The 22,423-nt window shown below is 48.9% G+C and overlaps 2 protein-coding genes and 1 long non-coding RNA gene across 8 annotated transcripts in view; 1 reads left to right on the forward strand and 2 right to left on the reverse strand.

The window, feature by feature from the left end:
- Nucleotides 1-10,175, reverse strand: part of LOC128332413 (uncharacterized) — a 39,620-nt gene extending 29,445 nt beyond the window's left edge. Inside the window, exon 1 of the long non-coding RNA XR_008310647.1 lies at nucleotides 9,800-10,175. This is a non-coding gene — a long non-coding RNA (uncharacterized LOC128332413). The remainder of the gene's footprint in view (nucleotides 1-9,799) is intronic.
- Nucleotides 1,771-6,515, forward strand: LOC128332411 (N-formyl peptide receptor 2-like). The gene is made up of 2 exons (XM_053266648.1): nucleotides 1,771-1,932; nucleotides 4,603-6,515. The coding sequence occupies exons 1-2, from the start codon at nucleotides 1,875-1,877 to the stop codon at nucleotides 5,703-5,705; spliced, it is 1,161 nt and encodes a 386-aa protein (XP_053122623.1). The 5' UTR covers nucleotides 1,771-1,874; the 3' UTR covers nucleotides 5,706-6,515.
- A 3,052-nt stretch (nucleotides 10,176-13,227) lies between the features above and the next one.
- The window catches only part of PHLDB3 (pleckstrin homology like domain family B member 3), a 37,113-nt gene continuing 27,917 nt past the window's right edge, over nucleotides 13,228-22,423 (reverse strand). For 4 of the 6 annotated variants that reach the window (XM_053266778.1, XM_053266777.1, XM_053266776.1 and 1 more), the window contains exons 9-16: nucleotides 21,637-21,735; nucleotides 20,613-20,706; nucleotides 20,068-20,236; nucleotides 18,861-18,948; nucleotides 17,276-17,332; nucleotides 16,326-16,569; nucleotides 15,168-15,253; nucleotides 13,228-14,263 (exon numbers count right to left, since the gene is read on the reverse strand). In XM_053266778.1, coding sequence (XP_053122753.1) covers nucleotides 14,129-14,263; nucleotides 15,168-15,253; nucleotides 16,326-16,569; nucleotides 17,276-17,332; nucleotides 18,861-18,948; nucleotides 20,068-20,236; nucleotides 20,613-20,706; nucleotides 21,637-21,735 — 972 coding nt within the window. In that variant the 3' untranslated portion in view covers nucleotides 13,228-14,128. The remainder of the gene's footprint in view (nucleotides 14,264-15,167; nucleotides 15,254-16,325; nucleotides 16,570-17,275; nucleotides 17,333-18,860; nucleotides 18,949-20,067; nucleotides 20,237-20,612; nucleotides 20,707-21,636; nucleotides 21,736-22,423) is intronic. The other 2 variants (XM_053266780.1, XM_053266781.1) reach the window with 2 other exon arrangements.

Raw genomic sequence — 22,423 nt, forward strand, 5'->3', positions numbered from 1 at the left:
TGTAAGATATTCCCCTTAGGGAATGGGTCCATAGCTCAGTGCTAGAGTGTCTGTATGTTTGCATGCAGAAGGTTCCAGGTTCACTCGTTGGCATCTCTAGGCTCTTGCTTGGGACCTTGGAGAACTGCTGCTAGTCAGTGTAGACGGGGGGTTCTCAACGTTGGGTCCCCAGATGTTATTGGACTTCAACTCCCATAATCCTCATTCCCAGTGGCCTTTGGTTGGGGATTATGGGAGTTGAAGTCCAGTTACATCTGGGGACCCACATGTTGAGAATCCCTGATGTAGATAGTACTGAGCGAGATGGACCAGTGCTCTGACTCAATACAAACTTGATACAAGTTTCCTAATCTTGCAGCCATGGAGGTCCTGGGGCATGACCTCCATATAGCAAAGACTATGCTCTCTGTGTTTGTCCGGACCCTTTTTCTGAGACATCAAAGTCTAGGCACATTCCACAAGACCCGAAAGATGTACATGGATCTGATTGCATAGCATGAAACCACCTTGTTATCAGCCTAACTAATTGTTAACTAATTAGATTAGTTGTCATTTCTGTCTCACACCCCTCCATCTCCCTGCTTTTCCCCACCCTATATCCATTCTCAGTTGACCTTGCTTGTGCCCGTGATGTCTGATCTGGTGGTTTCTTTGCTTGCTGTTTTGGCGAAATGAAAATTTTAAACAGATTTATCTTTTAAGAGACTCTGAGCCCTGAAGGATAATACTTTCTGCAGGTCACACTAACAAAGGCCAACATACCGTGCAACGACCCATGTACGTTTTGATGAAATGTGCGTGCAATTGTAGAAATGCATTCTTGCACAAACACAAAATTAAACAAACGGAGATGAGCAATGGACGGCCACTGGAAACCATGGCCATTCACTGTGCAACTTTGTACATGCACAAGAGTGCTCTTGCGCTAAGTACACATGTTCCGTTAAAAGGCACAGAGAGTGTTGCACAGCATGTCGGTGAGAAATTTCAACATGGTACCCACCACAAAAGGCAAAAACAGAGGCAGCGATCTGCCAGGAATTTACCAGAATTGTGAAAAGGGGCAGTTGTAGTACAAGCAGACAGTGAAGATTCGCCTCATTAGCCTGTCCCGTAAAGAGCAGAAATGCTGGATACATGATTTTTTGCAAAATAAAAGATATTGGGCAGATTGGGTTTTCAGAATGGAGTGTCGGGTTGTAGAATCCAGCTCTTCTTAACTGCAGAACTGGGATGCCTTTTAGTAGAGAGTGCACACACCCAGCCCTGCCCATGCTGAGCCTAACAAGTGTCTGTTTACGGAGGTGCACCTAGGTAATTTTGGAGCCTGGACCTAAAGGTCTTTGGAGGGGGGCCCCTCCTCTGCAAATTAAGCATCATCACACCATCTGGGACAGACTAGAGAGGATTTGATGGGGGGCAGGGACTGTGGAGGCCTAGGACTTTGGCCCCCAAATCCAGGGGTAAGAGCGTCTCTGTCTGTCTCCCTGGTACCGCAAGAACAGCTCATTCCCCCAAGACAAAGAATTCCTCTTGAAGATATCTATCTGGGCGCTGCAATGTTCTGTGGCCCATGAATCATCACACCCTGCTCTAGGAGAGTGATCTTTTTATTAATGGCTCTCTCCCCGCTTCTTTGATATTTTTGGTTCAATGACCTCCCGCCTCTTCCACTGCCTCAAGTGGCTGCATCCTGTCCCATCGGCAAAAGCTCCTTAACCCATGCTGGTCTTCACATGCCGCTCGGCAACACAAAACAAAAGTCAGCATCTCAGCCGAGTTCCTCTTTTTCATCCAGAGCTAATCTTCTGTTTGGCCCCGGCCCAAGCCCTCAGCCAGGCGGGGAAGGAAGCGACCACGAAACCTCCACTTCCATGCAAACAGACACCAGCGCAAGACAAGAGAAGATCAGGCTCCGGCAGCCGCTGACAGGTAACCAGATCTGGCCAAAAGATATTTCATGGCTTCTTCTGTCTGTTAGGGCTCGTCTGTGGCCCTCCAGCTCCCTTCGGGCTTTGTAACCAGCCTATCTGAAATGTGTTTTTGTCCATCTTGTGAGCTCGATTCTCCCTTTTGGCTCTGCGTAGATTTTTGTCTCGTTCGTGGTCTGAGCTGCTGTCCCGATTCTAACATGTGTCATTGTGGTGTTTGGGTTCGCATGTGTGGCATGTCGCTGTGAATCAGAGGTGAGGTGTGGCATTAGCAGTGTGCTGCACACAGATATGAGGAGTTCTAGGTTTCCTGGTCTGTGTCTTCTGCTCTTTGTTCCTTTGCGGGGAGAGGTCTCAGCTTAGTGGCCCAGCCCATGCTTGCTAGAGCAAAGGTCCCAGGTCCTGCCCCTTGAATCTCTAGCTGAAACAAACCTCATATATCACAGCGGACTTCCAGAGATCCCAACCAGTCAAAATCAACCAGCATTTTCTGAGAGTCTCATAACTGGTAAATGTACAAATTGACCAGGCATATTCAAATTCAGAAGAGCTGGTCTATGGGAGAAGAGCTGGTCCTGTAGTAGCAAGCATGAATTGTCCTCTTTGCTAAGCTGGGTCCAGTCTGGTTTGCATTTGAATGGGAGACCGGGGCTGCTGTAAGATAGGCAGAAGGTTCCAAGTTCCCTCCTTGGCATCTCCAAGACAGGGCTGAGAAAGACTCCTGCCTGCAACCTTGGAGAAGCTGCTGCCAGTCTGGGTAGACAATACTAAATTAGATGGACCAAGGGTCTGACTCAGTATAAGGCAGCTTCCTATGCTTCTGTGTTCTACTCGCCAGCTCACTAGTGGTGAATGACCTCACACCTCTGGCGAGCAAGATACCCAGCACCATACAGATCTCTTCCCCAAGGGTCTCATTTCCACTGCCATTTTTGAGAAGGTAAGAAAGAGCAGGGAGCCTTTCTGGGCAGGAGGAGAAGGCTCCCTTGTTTCTTACCATCTCCATCTCCCAGTGCAAATGACAGAAGACCCCCTTCCCTCCTAAGCCCTCTGCCTGTGTGCCAGAAAAGGATCTGAGGGAAGAGAGGGGCACATAGGAACACAGGCAGCTGCCTTCTACTGAGTCAGACCATTGGTCCATCTAGCTCAGTATTGTCTTCACAAACTGGTAGCAGCTTCTCCAAGGCTGCAGGCTGCAGTCTCTCTCTCAGCCCTGTGCTGGAGATGCCAGGGAGGGAACTTGGAACCTTCTCCGTGCAAGCAAGCAGGTGCTCTTCCCAGAGTCACCCAAAGTTTTTCTTGCGGTTAAGTAAAGTGTGCTGTCGAGTCGGTGTCGACTCCTGGCGACCACAGTGCCCTGTGGTTGTCATTGGTAGAATACAGGAGGGGTTGACCATTGCTTCCTCCCACACAGGATGAGATGATGCCTTTCAGCATCGTCCTCTATCTATCTTACAAAGACAACCACAGAGCTCTGTGGGCACCAGAAGTCGAAATCGGCTTGATGGCACACTTTTACTTTAGAAGAGCCCATCCGCTGAGTTTCTGGGTGAGTCCCTGTTCCCAGTGTGTCTTTTGACTGGGACTCATGCAGAGAAACAAGAGACAGCCTCCTCCTGTCTCCAATTGCACCTGATGTAGAGACAGAGCTGAATCACATGTCCCCCGCAGCCGCTGATAGGAAGGAGGCGAGGTCAGAAAAGCAAATGGTCTTGGTGTTTAGAGAGCAGCCTCGCTGGTGGGTGGCTATTTTGGGCTCGCAGGAGCCGTACATGATTTCATTCACGGGTTGGTCATGCACACTCGCAGCTCTTTCAAGGGTGCCAGATTGGGAATTGTTCGAATAGCCTGCGCTGAAGCAAATGGGCCAACTGTCTGACTCATATCACTTAAAGTTCACTGCTGGGATAGAGGAACTGGTTGTTATTTTCTGCTTCTCCCCTTTTCTCCACCTTCCCCTTTTAGAGGAATAACTTACAAGCCTGTGGCCTGCCTAAAAGCTTGATTAATTGATTGCTTGATTGATCCATTGATTGATTGATTAAGTGCCGTCAAGTCAGTGTTGACTCATAGCGACCACATAGATAGATTCTCTCCAGGATGATCGGTCTTCAACATGGCCTTTAAGGTCTCTCAGTGGTGCATTCATTGTTATCGTTCGTAATCCTAAAAGGCTAAAAGTTTAGGGGCAAGAAAAAATGTAGGGGGGCTAGCTTATCTGGCCCTCCTGAATCCTAAGTGCATGTAACATTCAGTTATTTGAAAAGTATTTTAAAAATGGGGGGACAGGCCCATCCTAAACCCACCCACTCGAGCCATGGGTCTGATAACTTGCCCCACTTTCTTGAGTCATCTGGATCAATGAGGATCCCATATATGTCCACGAAGCTATTGAATGGCTGTTGCTTGCTTCCCTGATGTGTCGTGGTCTGGTGCCTAGGAAGTTGGAGAATAGTATTAATCTGACCTTTCTAAGAGAATAAGGCCAGCCTTTTTCCAGCTCCAGAAAACAAATCAAATCAAATCTTTATTGTTACAGTCATTCGACCAGCACAACGTTCCAGAAAACTGGCAGGTAGAATGATACCCAGGCTGGAAAATGAGGAATGGGTCTTCTTTTTTAAGTTTCCCAAAAGGGGCCACTGAGTTCTTATTTTGCTTTCTTTGCAAGGTTCCACCATGGAGGCCAACCTCACTAGCCTACGGTCTACTGAGGCCTCTTTGCTGTCCTCCTCTAAGGGCAAAGCAGATGTGGACAGCGTAATGGACATGGTCCAAGTCTTCTTCTACAGTGTGATCTTCCTTCTTGGCTCCCTTGGCAACGGGGTTGTGATCTGGATCACGGCCCGTCAGACCACCAGCAAGGTCAACTGTGTTTGGTTCTTCAACCTAGCCTTGGCCGACTTCCTGTTCTCCGTGAGTCGGATACTGCCACTGCTGAAGAACGCTTTCTACGATGAATGGCCCTTTGGCTACTTCCTCTGCCAAACCACCGGCTTCATCAAGTACCTGAACATGTTTGGCAGCGTCTTTCTCTTGGCTGTTATCAGCTTAGACCGTGTCACTTCCGTGTCCTACCCGGTGTGGGCCAAAAACCGCCGGGGTCCCCGCTTGGCGTGGTTGGCTGCCATTGGCGCCTGGTTCGTGGCCATTACCACAAGCCTCCCTTTCTATTTTTGCCGTGTGTTAATTGTGAAGAACAACAAGACCAAGTGCACCCTTAGCATGGATGGTAGGGGGTCTACCATGCTGACCTTATATTTGCTGAGGTTGGTATGTGGGTTCCTGGTTCCCTTTGCCATCATTGTGGTCTGCTACGGGATCATCGCAGTGACACTGAGGCGACGGCAGACCATCTTCCGCTCCAAAAAACCCTTCAAGGTCATCTTGGCTATCGTGGTCACCTTCTTCATCTGCTGGGCACCCTACCATCTCTTTCTCCTCCTCAAATTGACGGGAGTAAAGAGTAAAGTGATTTCTGTGGGCAGCCCCCTCACCTCCTGTCTGGCCTACCTCAACAGCTGTGTCAACCCCATCCTTTACTTCTTCATGGGGTTGGACTTCCGCAAAAAACTAGGCCGTTTCAGTTTGGCTGCGGCCTTCAGGAAAACTTTGCTCGAAGACTCGGCCTACTCATTGCGAAGGCCTACCAAACACAAGAAGGAAGCTGCTTCTTCCATGGATGACCTTAACCACTCCACGGTGACTGTTCCATCATCTGAAAAAACTCCAAGTCCCAGAGGCCTGCTGACTGGGCAGACCCATGCAAAGTAGTTGCATGCTACAAAGACATTTATCTATCATATTCTTTACGCATGGGATTCTGGACTGGCTGTTTCCCTCCCCAAAATCTAATGAAGTCTTGACTATGTGGTACACAGTGATGCTTCCTGGACATTTTTAAACCACTGATAACAGCTGTATTGGAGCAAAGAGTTCAGGATGTAAACATTTCTTGGGTCCTGCTGTGAATTCTGTAAGATGTTGTCCCACCACCATCCCCAAGAGAAAAAGTAAGGGACTCTGAATGGAAACCACCAACTCAACCCCCTGGAGTTGGTTTCATGCCAGAATTCCATCCCTGCTTTATTCTAAGCAGCCCTCCCCTTGTTCAATTCTAGTTATGTCTTGTATTGTTATGTGTATCTTTGTGGTATTGTCATTGTTTTATTCTTTTGTAAGCTGCTCCGAGAGCTTTGGCTGAAGGGTGGCAAATAAATATCCTGAATGAATGAATGAACAAATGAATGAAAGAAAATACCCCGAATTGCCCCATTGCCTTCCTCGTCTAAAAAACTATAGCTGAGGTGGATAAGCAAGATAAGCAAAGAGTACCCCCTCTTTGCTCCCCAGAAATTCCACAATTTCAGATTTCAGTAGGAGGTGGGGTCATAGCAAGGTTGGAGTTGGCCCTGGGACAAAAAGTGAAGATGGACCTCTGCCCTTCATCCCTTCTTCAGAGAGGCATCATGGAGAGAGCTAAGAGCAAGCTCTCAGCCAGCTAGCGGCAGCCCTCCCTCATGGGCCCAGGAACATCCCTCCCCTTGTTCAGTTATAGTTATGCCTCTGGTGGTGGGGGCAAGGTCTAGGGGTCCAAGCTCAGATCCAGGGCTGACTCTGGGTCAGGGGTCTCTCTCTCTCTTCATGTGCCTTCTCCGATTAGGAGGTTGGCAGCCAACAAAAGCCATAGATTGTGGTCCCTAGAATCGTGGATGATATCTTCTGTGTCCATTTCTAGCCATTCTTTCAGGTCATCCATCCATCCCTTCCTCCTCCTTCCTCTAGCTCTTTTTCCTGCTAGCTTTCCTTCTAGCGTTAGTTGTGGTATCTGATATTTTACTCCTCTGAGGATGTCTCCACAATACTCCAGTTTGCATCTCTTGATTGTCTGTTTTATTTGTTTATGTGTTTTTGCTTTTCAAAGTCCTTCTTCATTTGTTGTTCTGCTGATCCATTTAATCTTGGGGATTCTTCTGAGGCTTCAAGTTTTTTATGTGCTTCTTTCTTGAGGGTCCAGGACTCACATCCATACAGAAGAGACCAGGGAGTAGCATTTCATCATTCTCATTCTGAGTTGCAAATCTAGTTTACTCTTGCAAAGGAAGATTAACGGTACACAACTCATTTGTGCTGGGCACTTCCAGCAAGTCAGACATGTCAGTGGTTGCTTAAGGGAGACATGTAGTGCCCCCCAGGAAATGGAATCCTAGGCGATCACTTAGTTCTGCCTAGTGGATGGGCCGGATCTAGTCTATATTAAATTACACAACAAAGCAATGCATTAGACAAACATGATTGCTACTTTGAAGGCATCATCATAATGGTGTTATCTCTGCAGATCAGCCATGTGCACACACATCCTGGTTTTTATTTCATGTCAGAGATGTGTGCCTTTGGACAGTGCATAGGCCCATCTGGTTGTTTAAAGGAGTCATTCTGTGCATAGAATCTATGAGCTAGCACCTTCCTTATGAGGCCCTTGCTACAACTTCTCTGGGGCTTTTTAGTTTAGAAAAAAGGGGAACCGAGGGGAGAGAGTGGATAGGTTGAAGTTTTCCTCCCTCTCTCGTAACACTAGAAGCAAGTTGAAACTGATGGCCAGAAAATTTAGGACCAACAAAAAGAAGCACTTTTTCACACAGTGCATAATCAACCAGGGGGTGTGTGGTGAAGGCCACCAGCTTGGCTGGTTTTAAAAGGGGCTTAGACAAATTCATGAAGGACAGCTCTATCCATGGATATAGGCTATCTCCAGGCTCAGAGGCAAGATGCCTCTGAATACCAGTTGCAGGGGAGCAACAGCAGGAGAGAGGGCATGCCTTCATCTCTTGCCCGTGGTCTTCCCAGAGGCATCTGTTGGGCCACTGTAGGAAACTGGATGCTGGACTAGATGGGCCTTGGGCCTGATCCAGTAGGGCTGTTCTGATGTTCTTATGACCAGAGAAACCAATGCTCCTGAGGAATAAACACCTGTCTGAAATGGGTGGTCTTAATGCTGCCCCTCCCTCAATGCACTCTTTCCTTTGACAAAGAAAAGAATCTCACTTGTTTAACAGTGGCTGTCTCTTCTTCTCCTGCAACCTTGGAGAAGCTGCTGCCAGTCTGTGAAGACAATACTGAGCTAGATAGACTAAGGATCTGACTCAGTATATGGCAGCTTCCTATGTACCTAGTCATGCACACCATGAGCCTACATAGATTTAAGTGACTGTCGCTCTCAAGTAGGGATTTTCCATTGAAATGTATATTGAAGAAGAAGAAGAAGAAGAAGAAGAAGAAGAAGAAGAAGAAGAATTTAAAACATTAGAGTCATCCTAGGCCTCCTAATCCCAAGGTTTTTAAATTGCCGCACCTCTCCTGAGCCGCACCTCTCCTGAGGATTAAGGTGTGCCTTTCTCAACATTTCCTGGAGATTGAAATGAGTAATTCATCCAGTTTTTCCAGACCAAACAGGAGCCAACTGCCCTTAATGAAGGCCAGACTAGACAAGATCTCAGAGACAGTGCCCTGGGTGAGCATTGCCTTTAGATCTGCTCCCTGTTTCAATGAACTGTTACTTCTTTAGGGTTAAATTATAGTGTTCCCTTTTGAATGCAGTTTGCTCCTTTGGCCTTAGGGCTGGGCCCGGGCCACGGACTGAAGCAGAGAACACACACCCGGTGGGAGGGCAGCTTCACATGTGCAGGCCTCTAGAAAGCAGTCTTCAATAGGGATGTGTGAATCAATTTGGATACAAAACAATTTGTACCCGAATGTACCTGTTTCGGGAGATTTGTGGACAAAACAAATCGCCCCTGTGCTAGTTGGCCTTGTTTGGAACCCAAACAAATTGGGGGCTATTCGATTCAGGTACAAATTGAATCACAAAAATCGATTTGTGCACATCCCTGGTATTCAACCCTGTGGGCCAGATAGCAGACTGCATTGTGGTAGGAACTACAACTCCCATGGAGCTTTGGACCCAATGCTTTTGCCTCTGCAGGCAGTGGGCAGAAGGCTAAGCCTTGTAGAGAAGAGCATCCAGGCCTCCAAACGGTGGCTCGTCCCAAGAAGGACTCTCTCTATCTCTATCTCTCTCCCTCCCTCCCCCATTTAGAACAGCTTTTGGCTGCTTGTTGTACAAATACGGCAAATATTTATATACCGCTTTTCGACAAAAGTTCCCAAAGCGGTTTACATAGATATAAATAAATAAATAAAATGGCTCCTTCTCCCCAAAGGGCTCACAATCTAAAAAAGAAACCTAAGATAGGCACCGGCAACAGCCACTGGAGGGATGCCGTGCAGGGGCTGGATAGGGCCAGTTGCTCTCCCCCTGCTAGAGATAAGAAAATCAACACTTTTACAAGGTACTTCTTTGCTCAGTAAGAAACAAGGGGGGTAGTTAGAAACAAGGGGGTGTTACTGTCACACAGCATCTAATGCTGCATTCAGAGGTGCACCTAGGTTGTTTTGGAGCCTGGACCTAAAGCCATTTGGAGGCCTCCCCCCTCCCCTGAAAATCAAGCTTCATCATGGTCCCCTGGGTGACCATACCACCCAGGACAGACTGAAGAGGATTTGGCGGGGCCCAGGGACTGTGGAGGCCCTGGACTTTGCCCTGAAGTCCAGGAGTAAGAGTGCCTCTGGCTGCATTTCAAAATTGCTATTTTTGTTTATTAGGGGGTGGAATTCAAACTGAGTTGCTCATGAGAGCCACCATTGAAACTACTGAGGCAAGTTACTCATCATGACTAACTTAAGTCCTATTAGTTTCCATGGTACTTCGTTCTGACTAACGACGTCTGGATGTGACCCATGAATTCTAGAAATAACTTGCTTAGAAAGGCAGTATATAAATATATTAAATAACAAATGCAATCCATTACCGTAGGGGTTCCCAACAGGGGATACTAGTACCCCTAGGGGTACTTGAAGGCTCCCGTGGGTACTCATTGCCTTCCTGCCTCCTCGCGCTGTAGCCATGCTTTGCTTCCCATCTGAGGATCACTGGCTAGAAGCTCACGTATCTTCAGCGATGTGTCTGCTGCAGGAGGGAGTGATGTTTGGGGTTAATCCATTCCTGGGTTCTACAGAAGGGAGGGGAAAGGGCAAATACACCCTCCCCTGCCCCTGATTGGCTGGCTGCATGCTGAAGCTCAGCGTACCCCTCCTCTCCTCCTGACGGACCGGCTTCAGTAAGTTAGCACCGGAAATCAGCATACACAAACACACACACAGTTAAAAATCTCTGTGAGGTACCTCAGCTGAAGATATGTGACAAGGAAGGAAGGAAGGAAGGATTGGAAATGCCTACAGTACAGTATCTTCTTTATATATAATTCTTAAGACATAACCAGGGCTAATCCCATGCGTGGCAGCTCTCGCGAGAGTTCAGATTGCTGACAGATAGTTATGGGTGGGAGGGAAGAAAATGGCAGCACAGGCTGGCCAGCTGGGAGGGGGAAACAGTAGGGGAGGCTGGCCGGTGGAGAAAACGGCAACAGGAGAGTGGAAGGAGGTGGGGACAGGCAGGTGGGCGGAAGAAGGAGGCAGAGACCGCCAAGGAGAAGCAGCGGCTAGGCCAGCCTGCCATGGAGGGAGAACGAGCTGGTGGGGGGAGGGAGAACGAACTGGGGCAGAAGGGGGGAGAGAGGGAGAACTAGGGGAACAGATGCTGTGTTCCAAGTCAGCTAGTATTCTAATAAAGTACTATTTGGACACATGTAATGGGTCATTTTATTAAGGTCTTACTTGCCACACGTTCTTTATTTTGGAGCTCTTCAGCTGCCAAGCCTCAATGCCTTTGATGCCCTCCCTCCCATGGCGAGTGGATGGATTGCAAAACCCTGCTCTGCAACTGCCCTTTCGACTCCCATGATCCCCAGCCACAGTGGCCAATAGTCAGGGGTGCTGGGAGCGGCAACCCAACATCTGCAGAAGGGCCACTCTGGTTGTGCCACTCTGCATTACAGTCCATGCATGTACAACCTGATCTGTGTATTCACACATTAGGCTTGTTCATATGATGGTAAATAGGGCAGGAGGAGCGTCCTATCCAAGCTCGGGAGCTCTGGGCACTCCCATTTCCTGCCCATGTGCCAGTAAAAAAATAAGGTAGGGGGCCCGGGTGGTGATTGTCATTCAGCCATGAGACTTGCTGGGTGACTCTGGGCCAGTCACTTCTCTCTCAGCCTAGCCTACTTCACAGGGGTGTTGTGAGGAGAAACTTAAGTATGTAATACACCGCTCTGGGCTCCTTGGAGGAAGAGCGGGATATAAAATGTAAATAAATAATATACAGAGAATCTGACACGAGGATTCCCAGGTGCCGTTGACTACAATAGCCAAAGGCCATTGCAGCTGGGGATTATGGGAGTTGTAGTCAACAGCATCTGAGGATCCCATTTACCGGGAATGCTGGCTGTGACCCAGCGGCGCCACCACAGCAGTTTTGAGACAGAGCTGCTCGGATCCCAGTGAGAACCGGCAGCCCCTTTAAGTCAGGAGGGCCGCTCTCACCGGCATCCACTCAGCCAGCCCCTCCCAGTGGGCATGCCGCACCAGTGCAAAACAGCTAGGCATGGCGGTGAAGGCAGCCAGCCAAGGGCCCGTCTTGAAGGATGCTTTCCAAAGCAGAAGGGGCTCTGTTGCCGCGTATTGTACAGAAGCCGCGACAAGCACCATCAAACTTTCGGCGAATAATTTGATTAAGGCATGACATTTTATGGAGGGCTGTGCATATTAGGGTGAGATAAAAAACATCGGGAGAGCTGGAAACCTAATTTGGCAGGCACCACGACGATCTCCAGATGGTATCTGATGCAGTTGCAAGCAGATGTGCTGAAGAAGTGGACTCCTCGGGAAGAAATGAGGGGCTGTGCAGGGGAACGGAAGTACAGATTTGGGGGTGAAGGACTGGAGGCTACCAGCAGGGCTGGGATAACTAGGGAGCTGGTATGGGTCCAAGGCCCTCTGAAGAACCCCTTCTGCTGATCTCAGAGACCATCCCTGTGCCACTGCCGGATAGCCTTTGTGTGGCAGTGACAGAGTGATTCTTTCAGGGACCAGCCAGGTAGGAGGCAGCCCGCGGAAGGTGGTCTGATGAGGACCAAAGGAGGGTCCCAGAGATGTTGCTGCCTGAGACGGCAATTGGGTGCCTCCCCGCCCTATGCAGGTGGGTCCTCGGAATGCTCAGGCCATGCTGCGAAGGCAGTGGTGGTGATACACAAGCACTCTCTCCAGTGTTCCCTCTAACAGGGATTCCCAGGCATTGTTGACTACAACTCCCAGAATCCCCAGCTGCAATGGCTTTTGCTTAGGGACTATGGGAATTGTAGTCAACAACCTCTGGGAATCCCTGTTAGAGGGAAGACCGACTCGCTCACTAAGCCACCAAACCAGGCATAGGAACTTGGAAAGCTGCCTTATATTGAGTCAGACCCTTGGCCCATCTAGCTCAGAAATGTCTGCACTGACTGGCAGCAGTTCTCCAAGGTGACAGGCAGGAGTCTCTCCCGTCTCTATCTGGAGATGCTGCCAGGGATTGAACCTGGGACCTAGATTCTCTTCCCCTGAGCAATGGCCCCATCCCCTAAGGGGAATATCTTACCGTGCTTGCATGTAGTCACCCATCCAAATACAAGCCAAGGTGGACTTTGCTTAGCAAATGGGACAATTAATGCTCACAGCCACAAGACCGGCTCACCTTCCCAAGCAGTGGTGGTGGAGGCATGCCTCGCTCAAGTCGTTGGGTGGTGGGGGAGAGAGCATGGACAGTGTCCCTCGGCGGGGGAGGGACAAAAGTTACCCTGCTAACCAAGCAAAGAGGCAGATTTGAAAGTGGTGAGTCTCTTCTGTTTAGCGGGGGAGAGCAGCTGGCCCTATCTGTCCCCAGCACAGCATCCCTGCCGTGGCTGTTGCTGGTGTCTATCTTGTGTTTCTCTTTAGATTGGGAGCAATCTTGTTTGTTTATCATTTTATTTTTTAATGTAAACCACTCTAAGAGCTTTTGTTGAAAAGCAGTATATCAATATTTGTAGTAGTTGTAGTTGCAGGAGGAGGAGGAGGAGGAAGGGCGATGGCAGTGGATGGTATTTGCCACCCCGCTGGGCCTTTTCCTGCATTGGTGCCTGAGATGCCCGCCTCCCTATGCCTCATGGGAGGGCTGCCCTTAATGAGGACCTCTTGAAAATTGAGGCCAGCTTTGGCTACTGCTGGTAGTGCTATGGGCAGCTACAGAAGCATGAGCAGCAGATGCGTGGAATGCTGCCAAGGAATTCTGTGTCCTCCTAAAAAATCAAGCAACACTCCGCTGTGTTTCCTCTTACAGGATTTATACAATAAATAGCCCAGTGGTTCCGCAAGGCTCCCCCTTTAAATAGTGTGCCAGGTGTTCAAAGGGCCCCAAAGCAGCCAATAAATATAAGGAGATCTATACAACGCAGGCCAGTATCTCACCCTTCTGCTTAGGGGGCCACTGATTCTCAAGAAGTCATCCCCCACCCATGAAGAACCTCTTCCATAATTCAGATAAGCCTCTGTCAAGGCACTGTGGCAAAGCATTGTGGGAAAAGCTTGGTATGGCTGCTGAAGTCTACATCAGGGCATTGTGGGAATCAAGTCTGCTTTGAAGTAGCATAACCGCCGGGGTCAATTTTCATGTGACTTCAACTACTATAAGCCACATCTTCTCCCCACTGCAAGAGTCTATTCCCAGCAGGCAGTGCGTTTCTCCTGTGATTCAGGGAAATCCTGGCCGACTCGTGAGTTAAACGGCATACAAAGTCTCTTCTCTCCAAATGGCTTGCTTTGTCAGTCAGATGTCCAACCGGTGCAGGTTCCAGAGATGTCCGTTTCCTTTGGATTTTAAGTCACACGGTATAAAACTAGCTGGAATCCATACACCAAGAGTTTCATTCAGTCTAGACGTAATCCCAGATTGTTGCTGAGAGAGGTCATCAGAAACCCCTCTCAAATTGGCCCAGATTTCTTTTAAAGAAGCATTCTTCAGGAAATTGGTATAAACAAACTGGAGGTCCATTGGATACTTATGCCACCACCCTGTTAATCTGGAGACTTGATAAACAACATCCTTCTGAAAGACATAAATCGTTCAGGCTCTCCCATTGGCTACATTGCTGCCTAGCTCCTTCCCAGGGAGGTTCCTTGGGGAAGAGGGCTACGGTCAGGGTCAAGTCCACATTCAATGATGTCTCTCAGTAGCGGGCGTTCTCCTCTGCGGCCGTGACAATGGCATCCATCCAGATGCGCATAGCTTCGGGGCTGGGTGCCACCATACAGAAGAGACGGTCATATGTCTTCACACAGAAGGTCAGCTTAGGGCTCGGGCTCTGGTGAGAAGGAGCAAAGAGGAAATAATGATGACATACAGAAACATCGATTACATCAGGAGTTCTCAAACTAGGGATGTGCACAAAATTGGCTCAAATTGCTTCGGATTGAATCGATTGGCGTTCGAATCCATTGAATAGAGTGGAGATTGGCTCAAATCGATTCGAATTTGTCCAAAGTCTAATTGAATTTGGTCTAATTTGACCGACATCAATATGACTTTGGGCAAATTTGAAATGATTCGAGAGAATCTCCAACCTATCCAAGGGTTTTGGACCTGAACAGATTCGAATTCTATTCTAATCTGAATAGATCCAAGCAAATTTTGAGCACACCCTTATCTCAAAGCTTGGTCCCCAGCTCTTGTTGGACTAAAACTCCCACCTCCAGTCACAAAATCAGGGGTTCTCAAATCTGGGTCCCCATATTTTGATGAACAATTCCTCCCATCATCTCAGGAAACAAAAGCAGAGGTTCTCAAACATGGGTCCCCAGATATTGTTAAACTACAATTCCCATCATCCCCAGACACAATGGCCAAAGATTCAACGCACTTCACAGGGCTGTTGCAAGGCTGAAAACGCCACTCTGAATGCCTTGATGGAAAAACAGACCACCAAAGTAAAACAATAGATGCCTTTGGCAGCAAAACTGAAAACAGAGTTCAGTCACCTAGCATGGGAACTGTCACCAGACCACAACATCTGAAAGGTGTTGTTTCCCCCTGCTGAGCTGTTTGGGGTATGTAGTTCCTGAACGTACCCCACAGCCTGGCCCTGCCCTGCTACTGCAGCAGGGGATGATGGGAGTTGTAAACAGCTGGAGAGCCTCAGGTTTGCCACTATCCCTGCTCTAGAGAATTCCCTTGTGAGCATTGCTTTTAGGAGTCCCTTCCCTCCGTACCTTGAAGGCGCTGCGGAGATGGTCGTAGTAAACCTCCTCGATCGCCTGGAAGTAAATCACACCCTTGAGTTTGGTCTCTTCTTTGTCTAGGACAAGAGGCAGAAGGACTGCATGAGGCACGGCCGATATTTATAGACTGCTTTTCAACCGTTCGCAAAGCAGTTTTACATAATACACTGATTAAATAGTGTATTAAACAATACACTAATAAGATGTGTCCCTGTCGCCACAGGGCTCACAATCGAAAAAGAAACACCAGGCAGATACCAGCAACAGCCACCAGAGGGATGCTGTGCTGGGGACGGATAAGGCCAGTCGCTTTCCCCTTGCTAAATATAAAGAGATTTGCTACTCAGAAAAGTGCCTTCCAAGGTGGATAGCTCTGATTCCCGGCAACGCACACACATACACAAACACCCCTGAAAATCAGCCTCAGGGCCTGCGCCATCGAGGATGTCCTGACGTCCATGACACAACTACTGCCATTCGCCTGCTGCCTCTCGACAGTAGTGTGGGCACTGGATTCAGAGGGCAGCCACTTCCCAAGGTTTCAGGCAGGATTCTCTCCCAGCCCGACCTGGAGGTGCCAAGGACTGAACCAGGGATGTTCATGCAGGCAGATGCTCTACCTCTGAGCTTTGGCTGCATCTCCCCCCCATAAGGAAGTGTCTTTGGGTCGTGAGCATCTGCAGGTCTTTTTCCAGGGTAGGGGGATGGCAAGGCCAGCAATCCTATACTCCCTCCCTGGGAGTAGATTAGATTCCTTGATTACGGCCATCAACCACATAGACAATCATAATACAGTTTGCAGCAGACAATAAAAACAACATCAAAGTAAGCATCTCCTTACATATTTTTCAAGCTAAATAAGCGCCTCCCCATCCCTGACAACTTTTAAAAAGGTCTTTCAAGACACACCTATTCATCCAGGCTTTTCATTAAATATTGTTTTAACCGTTTTAACATCGTTTTTTAAAATGTTGTTTTAAAATTGTAATTGTTGTAACATTTTAACTTTTACTTATATCATTTATTTGGTTTTAATTACTGTTTTAAGTTTTCTGTTGCCGTTTATTTTAACGAGTGTTTTAACTTTTTGTTTGTTTGCTTGTTGCAAACTGCCCAGAGACGTGAGTTTTGGTGGTATAGAAATATCACCTGCGTAGTACGCCAGGACTCGTTTCTGGCGGTCAAAGGTGAACCAGCGCTTCTTCCAGGTCTTGATCCTGCCGCCCATCTTGACCAAGTAGCCCTTACAAGACTTGCTGGTCACCCGCACCTGGGAGCAGGTGTCCACGCTGTGCCCTGATGCCTCCAGGTGCTTGCGCAGGTCCGACACAGCCGGCTTGGGCTCCTGGATCTCCACGGGGCTGGAATTCTGTAGGGAAGCAACATCACCAGGCTGAAATTTAGAAGTACGGAGGAGAGAGTTGCCACCACCACCACCGCCCCCCCCGGGATTCCGGGTTTCAGCCAGAGAGGCATCTGTTGGGCCACTGTGCAAAACAGGATCCTGGACTAGATAGGCAAGTCCAACCCAGCAAGGCTGCTCTTATGTTCTTATGTACTTTGGCCCAAGGGTTTGCATATGTAGGAACGTAGGAATATAGGGAGTTGCCTTATACCGAGTAAGAGCCTTGGTCCATCTAATTCAGTTTTGTCTGCAAAGACTGGCAGCGGCTTCTCTAAGGTTGCAGGCAGGAATCTCTCAGCCCTATCTTGGCGATGCTCCAGGGAGGGAACCTGGAACCTTCTGCATGCAAGCAGGCAGATGTGCTTCCACTGAACAATGGCCCCATCCCTTAAGGGGAATATCTTACATGTCGTCTCCCATTCAATTGAAAACGAGGGTAGATCCTGCTTAGCAAGGGGACAATTCTGACAAAGTCACTTTCTTTCTCCTCCTTTCACAGCTGCTGCTGCCCGTTTCAAAGTGGCAGCAGCAGAGGTCTCCTCTACATCATCTACAGCATCTTTCCCAGGGCACTATGGGGATAAAATGGCAGCTGCCAGGAAGACTGGTGCGGCTACCACCACCACCAGTAAGCCCAGGATTCCACTCTCATTTTGCCTCCCAAGGTTCTTACTGGGTTAAGGAGTCACCTTACCTTCGTGGATGAGGGCAACTCCATACGTCTTGCCTCTTCAGCTGCTCTCTTGGCTTCCTGCAGGGAAAGAGGGCTGAGCAAAATCTGCTGTGGCAAAGGGGGACGACCGAATGCCAAGAGCCAGCAACTCCAGACATACCCCAAAGAGGGGGGTGGTAAACAGCAAAATCCCAGCAGCCGCAGACATACTTAAAAAAATAAAATAAAATTCCCACCCTCCCTCCTACTCTCTGTGACCAATTTAAGAGTCCTTCACATGAATGCAAGAGAGGCAAAAAGCTGACAATGTGAAATCTGCAACTTCCTTCTTCTAGAAGCCATGTGAGAGGCAGCTGAGGAAGAGGGTTACTCTGGGTTAAAGAAGTGGGGGCTGGAAGCCATTGGGTATACTTCTTCATGCAGGCCTCCGGAACTCATTGCCACATGATGCCATGATGTTCTGTCTCAGGGAAGCAGATGTCTAATAATAATAGCAGTGTTGGATATCTGGGTACTATTTTTATCCGGGGGTGGCTGGAGTTGGGAGGGACTTGGATTTTCCTGGGTTCCATTATTGTCTTTTGGTTGTAAGGAGAAGGGCCTATTGCTTACAGAGACAACTAAAATGAATAGACAGATAGAACCATCCTCCATATGAAAGGAATTAGCCTGCCCAATCCCGATAGTTGTTCTGGATACATAGCATTCATTTAAAAAGACATGCATTGAAAACTGTTTCACCAGAAATGAAAATGTAAACAACCCCCATTAGCCTGGGATAATTTTAGTACAGAGGAGATTAAAAAAATTGATGGAGGCATGACAATTGTAAGATCACAATCACTAAATCCTACCTCAACATAATATGTGAATGGGCATACTATGAATATAGACATGGGGGGAAGTCACTTCTGAGGCACAGGAATTGGAGGAGAGGAGAGGGGAGGGGAGGGGAGAAGAGAGAGGAGAGAGTGGAGAGGAGAGAGGAGAGGAGAGGAGAGGAGAGTTGCTGAGCTCTGGGAGGCATTTTGGAGACAGGAGCTGCATTGGAAGGTGGCATTTCTACATGGAAAAGCAATGACAGAGAGGTTGTTCCACCTTTCAACCACCTGCCATGTATCTACTGGTTTCCCCCTTGCAGAGTTCCATGTTTTTGGCACCTCACAGGGGAAGAGCAGCTTGGCGGAGAGAGTGGAGGGGGGGATGGAAAAATGGGTGGCACAAGGGTTAAGCACGTGTACCCCGCTTCCCCACACAAAAGTGCAGTGGCACTCTTTGGACTGGACTTCTGGATCGAGGTCCAGTCCCCCGTAGACCTGGGGGGCCTCCACATGCAGAGCATGCAAAATGTGGTATCTCTCTGCAAGTCAGTGAGGAGTATCTTCTTCAGAAACTCTTCTAAAAATAGAACTAAGAAGAGTTCCCAGCTTTCCCTGAGCACATTCTGGTGTTAAAAATAGCACATTGTAGCTTAATTGGTGACGGGGCCCCCTGAAAGGCCTTTCGGTCCAGGCTCCAAAATTACCTCTGCAAAAGTGACCCCTCCGTTTGTGTTCACAGTCCGGACTACAATCCGGGACTGGAGGTGGTAAACATGCCTTCTCACCCGTTCTTGAAGCAGCCGCTCTCGTTCCGCCATGGCCTCCCGCACCCTTTTCTCCATCTCTGCCAGCTGGGTGACGCAGTTCCCCAGGCTGTTGGAAGACATATCCAGTTAGCCCAGTGTGGGAGCCAGAAAAGGCTCCCACCAACCCTGAAAGTGGCTCCCTGACTCGTTGTTTGTTAGGCCAGTGCAAAACTTCAGTCAAAGCCAAACCCTCCTCCCCACAGCTCCCCTGCCACCGTGCAGAGAGACAACTATACCCACCACATATTCGCTCCACTGGTGGGGCTCCTTCAAGGAAAACAGAGCTCTCTGGAGCCCCAGTACCATCTTGGAAGGAATGCCTGGGAAATGTAGTCCTGCCTAGGACTTTCCCAATAGAGCTCTATGGGGAAAGCCCCCTGGGAAAGACTACACTTCCCAGCAGTCCATGCACACTGGGGCTTGACAGGGCTCTGTTTTTCTTAAAGTCCACCCGCTGCCTGATGCTGGGGGAGATGCACCACTCACAGAGGTCAGCACAGGGGGAAATGGCTCCCACACTGAAAGGGTTATTTTATTTTGTTTTCATTTTCGGCAAAGTGGCCCCACATGAAAAACAGTGAAGATCACTGGGCTAGTGCCAGGGCTGGTGGAAGAAGGCTTATGGTATAAGAAGAAGGGCACCTGTGGGCCAATGAAGATGTCATGTGGGAGTTCCACTGGGGAAGGGCCATAATGCAATGGAAAGGCATCTGATGGGCCTGCAGACATTCCCAGGTTCATTCCCAGACTTTGGAGCCATGCCAGGACTTCAGCAGGTCAGAGATACAACAGGAGATGGGAGTAAGGGGGATGATCCAGAACCAGCCCCTTCCCTGGGGTCCCCTGAATGTTCAAGGATGGAAACATGGCTGCAGGGTTGGTGCACATCAAAATATAACAGAGGAAGGCTGGAGCCGTAGGAGTGTATTTGCCCAGCATGTGATGAGCAGGATGTTAACACAGGAACATAGGAAGCTGCCTTACACTGAGTCAGACCTGTGATCCATCTAGCTCAGCACCGTGATCCACCTAGCTTGGCACTATGATCCACCTAGCTCAGCACTGTCTACACTGATTCAGGCAGGCATCTTTCCCAGCCCTACCTGGAGATGCTGTCTGAGCTGCAGCCCCATCCCCATGGGATTTGGCGAGGCAGGCTGTGAGGAAGGGGTGTGCAAATACTCACCTGTAGGCTCCTTGGGCAGACCCCCCTAGCTGCCCCACTGCTCCCTGGCCGCCCAGCAGCTGGTAAAGAGGGTTGTTGAGACGGGAGAAGTGCAGGTTTGGACTGCCCAGGTAGTGCCCATTATTCCCGCCAGAGAGCTGCGCTGCCAGCACACTGGGGTCCAGAGCTCCTGAAGGAGAGCCACGGCAAGAGGTTGGGTCAGTACCGTCAAGGGCTGCCACCCGAAAGCAACTCCCTTACGGCCCAGATGCGACATTCAGCACAGAGAACCCACAGCCCTCTAACTGCTGGAAACCTCCAGAGATGTGGCTTCCATAACCCAAATGCCATCCAAGTACATAATATAAGAAGAGCCCTGCTGGATCAGGCCGAAGGCCCATCTAGCCCAGCATCCTGTTGCCCGCAGTGTCCCACCAGATGCCTCCACGAAGCCCAGAGGCAAGAGACCGAGACATGCCCCCCACTCCCCCCCCGACTCAGCCCCTAGGATCTTGAATTCCTCCTTTATCCACTCTCTTCCTGTCCCCGGCCCAGCTCCTCCGTACCATGCAGCGAGATGGGGCGCTGGGCAGTCCTGGATGGGAGTCGATCCCCGCGCCGACGGGGTAGACTTGCCGTTCTCTGCAGCCCAATGGAGCCCTGGAACAGAGAAAGCAAGAGGTGAGTCAGGTCGTGTGCTCAAGCCATCTCTGAAAAGAGAACTCTTAAGCCCTTTCGTTGCTTTTGTACAACTTTATGAGAATTACATCCAGTGAAACAGGGGTTCTCAATCCTGGGTCCCCAGATGCTGTTGGACAACAACTCCTATCATCCCTGGCCACAATGGCTGAAGGGGATGATGGGAGTTGTAGTCCAACAACATCTGGGGACCCAAGGTTGAGAACCGCAAGGATGAATATGAGAGAGAGAGAGAGAGAGAGAGAGAGAGAGAGAGAGAGAGAGAGAGAGAGAGAGAATTTCAGCACAGGTCACATGCCAGTATATTATTCAGTCATCCCAAAACCTTTGGTTTAAGATGATAATTATGATGCTTTACATTTTTACCTGTGCTCTAAAAAGCATGGAAATGCCAAGTTAAGATGCTCATCTTAACCTCTGCGCCATATAAGCTGTAAAGACTTTGTACTGTACAGTCTGGTATATGATGCTGGCTTTAGAAATGAGGCTCCATGCACCCAAACTTTGCCTTGGTCTTTCAGCTGGACACTGAGCTAGGAAAGGATGCATCCAGGCAGAACTTCAACAGGTGCAGCCTCCCCGTGCTTTGTAGAGATGCCCCTGATGAATTTCTGCCTGATGCACCTTGGCAGAGATAATCTAGTTACCATATTATGTAAAGAGCATAAGAAGAGCCCAGCAGGATCGGGCCACACGTTCTTTGAAACTGGGGGTTCGAGGGGGGTAGTGAGAGGCACCCCGGAATTGCTCCCCGGCTGACCTTTTCCCATCACCACCACCTGTTTGCAGAGTCAAAGAGGGTAATACAGATGTGAAAGAGCAGAATCACACCTGCACATGTAAAAGGAAGAAACATTTAAAAACCAGACAGACCAACAGGACAAGGCAGACCTTGACAGAGCTGCGGACGGAGAAGACACAGGAGGACGAGTCGGACTGGTCGGCACCCAACATAATGACCTTCCGATCCGTCTTTTGGGTAAAAGTGAGCTGTGGGGAGACACAGGGACGTCTGAAAGGAGGACCAGGTCATCCAAACCTGAAATACTCAATCAACTTAACCGCTAGAACTAGCCAAGGGTAAGGACCGAGAGAAGAATTTAGGAGCCCAGCCTCACAACTTGCATACTAGAGAGACATTCCAGCAAGTTAAATGCCAGATCAATGATCAGGCTGGCATACTTGTGTTTTTATTCATGTATACAGCCCTCCTTCATCTTGCCAAAAAAAAATCAAAATCAAAAGGGTATATGAAATATTTATAAAATTGCTCTGAGGATTTGAGGGGGAGGGAATAACTGGTTGGTGATATAACAGGTTGGTGACGTAACAGATGCTAGCCAATAGGTATACTCCACAGGCTGTTTTTCTTTCATTCAAAGTGACCAGGCTGCAAAGTTCCAGAACTGTTTTCTCAGACTGTCCCTACCCAGCTCAAACAATGTTCTGTCTGTCTTCATGGGAGCTTGAAAGGGTTGGGTTTTTCATGTAGGGTGTTGTTAGAGGTGTTGGTTCCACAAAAAGGAGCAGCAGGGAATAGGTGAAGGAGAAGAGCTTTTATTGGGAAATGCGGCTAAAACAAGAGCAGATACTTTAAGACCTGGAGGTTGCATCTGGCTCCCTGGGACTCCCCACCACATCCCAACCCAACTGCAGCCTTATGCTGCCACTTTGTGGC

This window comes from Hemicordylus capensis, chromosome 7 (genome assembly GCF_027244095.1).
Source record: "Hemicordylus capensis ecotype Gifberg chromosome 7, rHemCap1.1.pri, whole genome shotgun sequence".
In the NCBI taxonomy this organism is placed as follows: Eukaryota; Metazoa; Chordata; class Lepidosauria; order Squamata; family Cordylidae; genus Hemicordylus; species Hemicordylus capensis.

What these genes read in the sequence shown, in the direction of transcription:
- LOC128332411 (XM_053266648.1), top strand. Translation starts at nt 1,875, where the DNA reads ATGCAAACAGACACCAGCGCAAGACAAGAGAAGATCAGGCTCCGGCAG. An exon ending in GCTCCGGCAGCCGCTGACAG is followed by an intron (nt 1,933 to 4,602) that starts GTAACCAGATCT and finishes TTTCTTTGCAAG; the next exon opens with GTTCCACCATGGAGGCCAAC.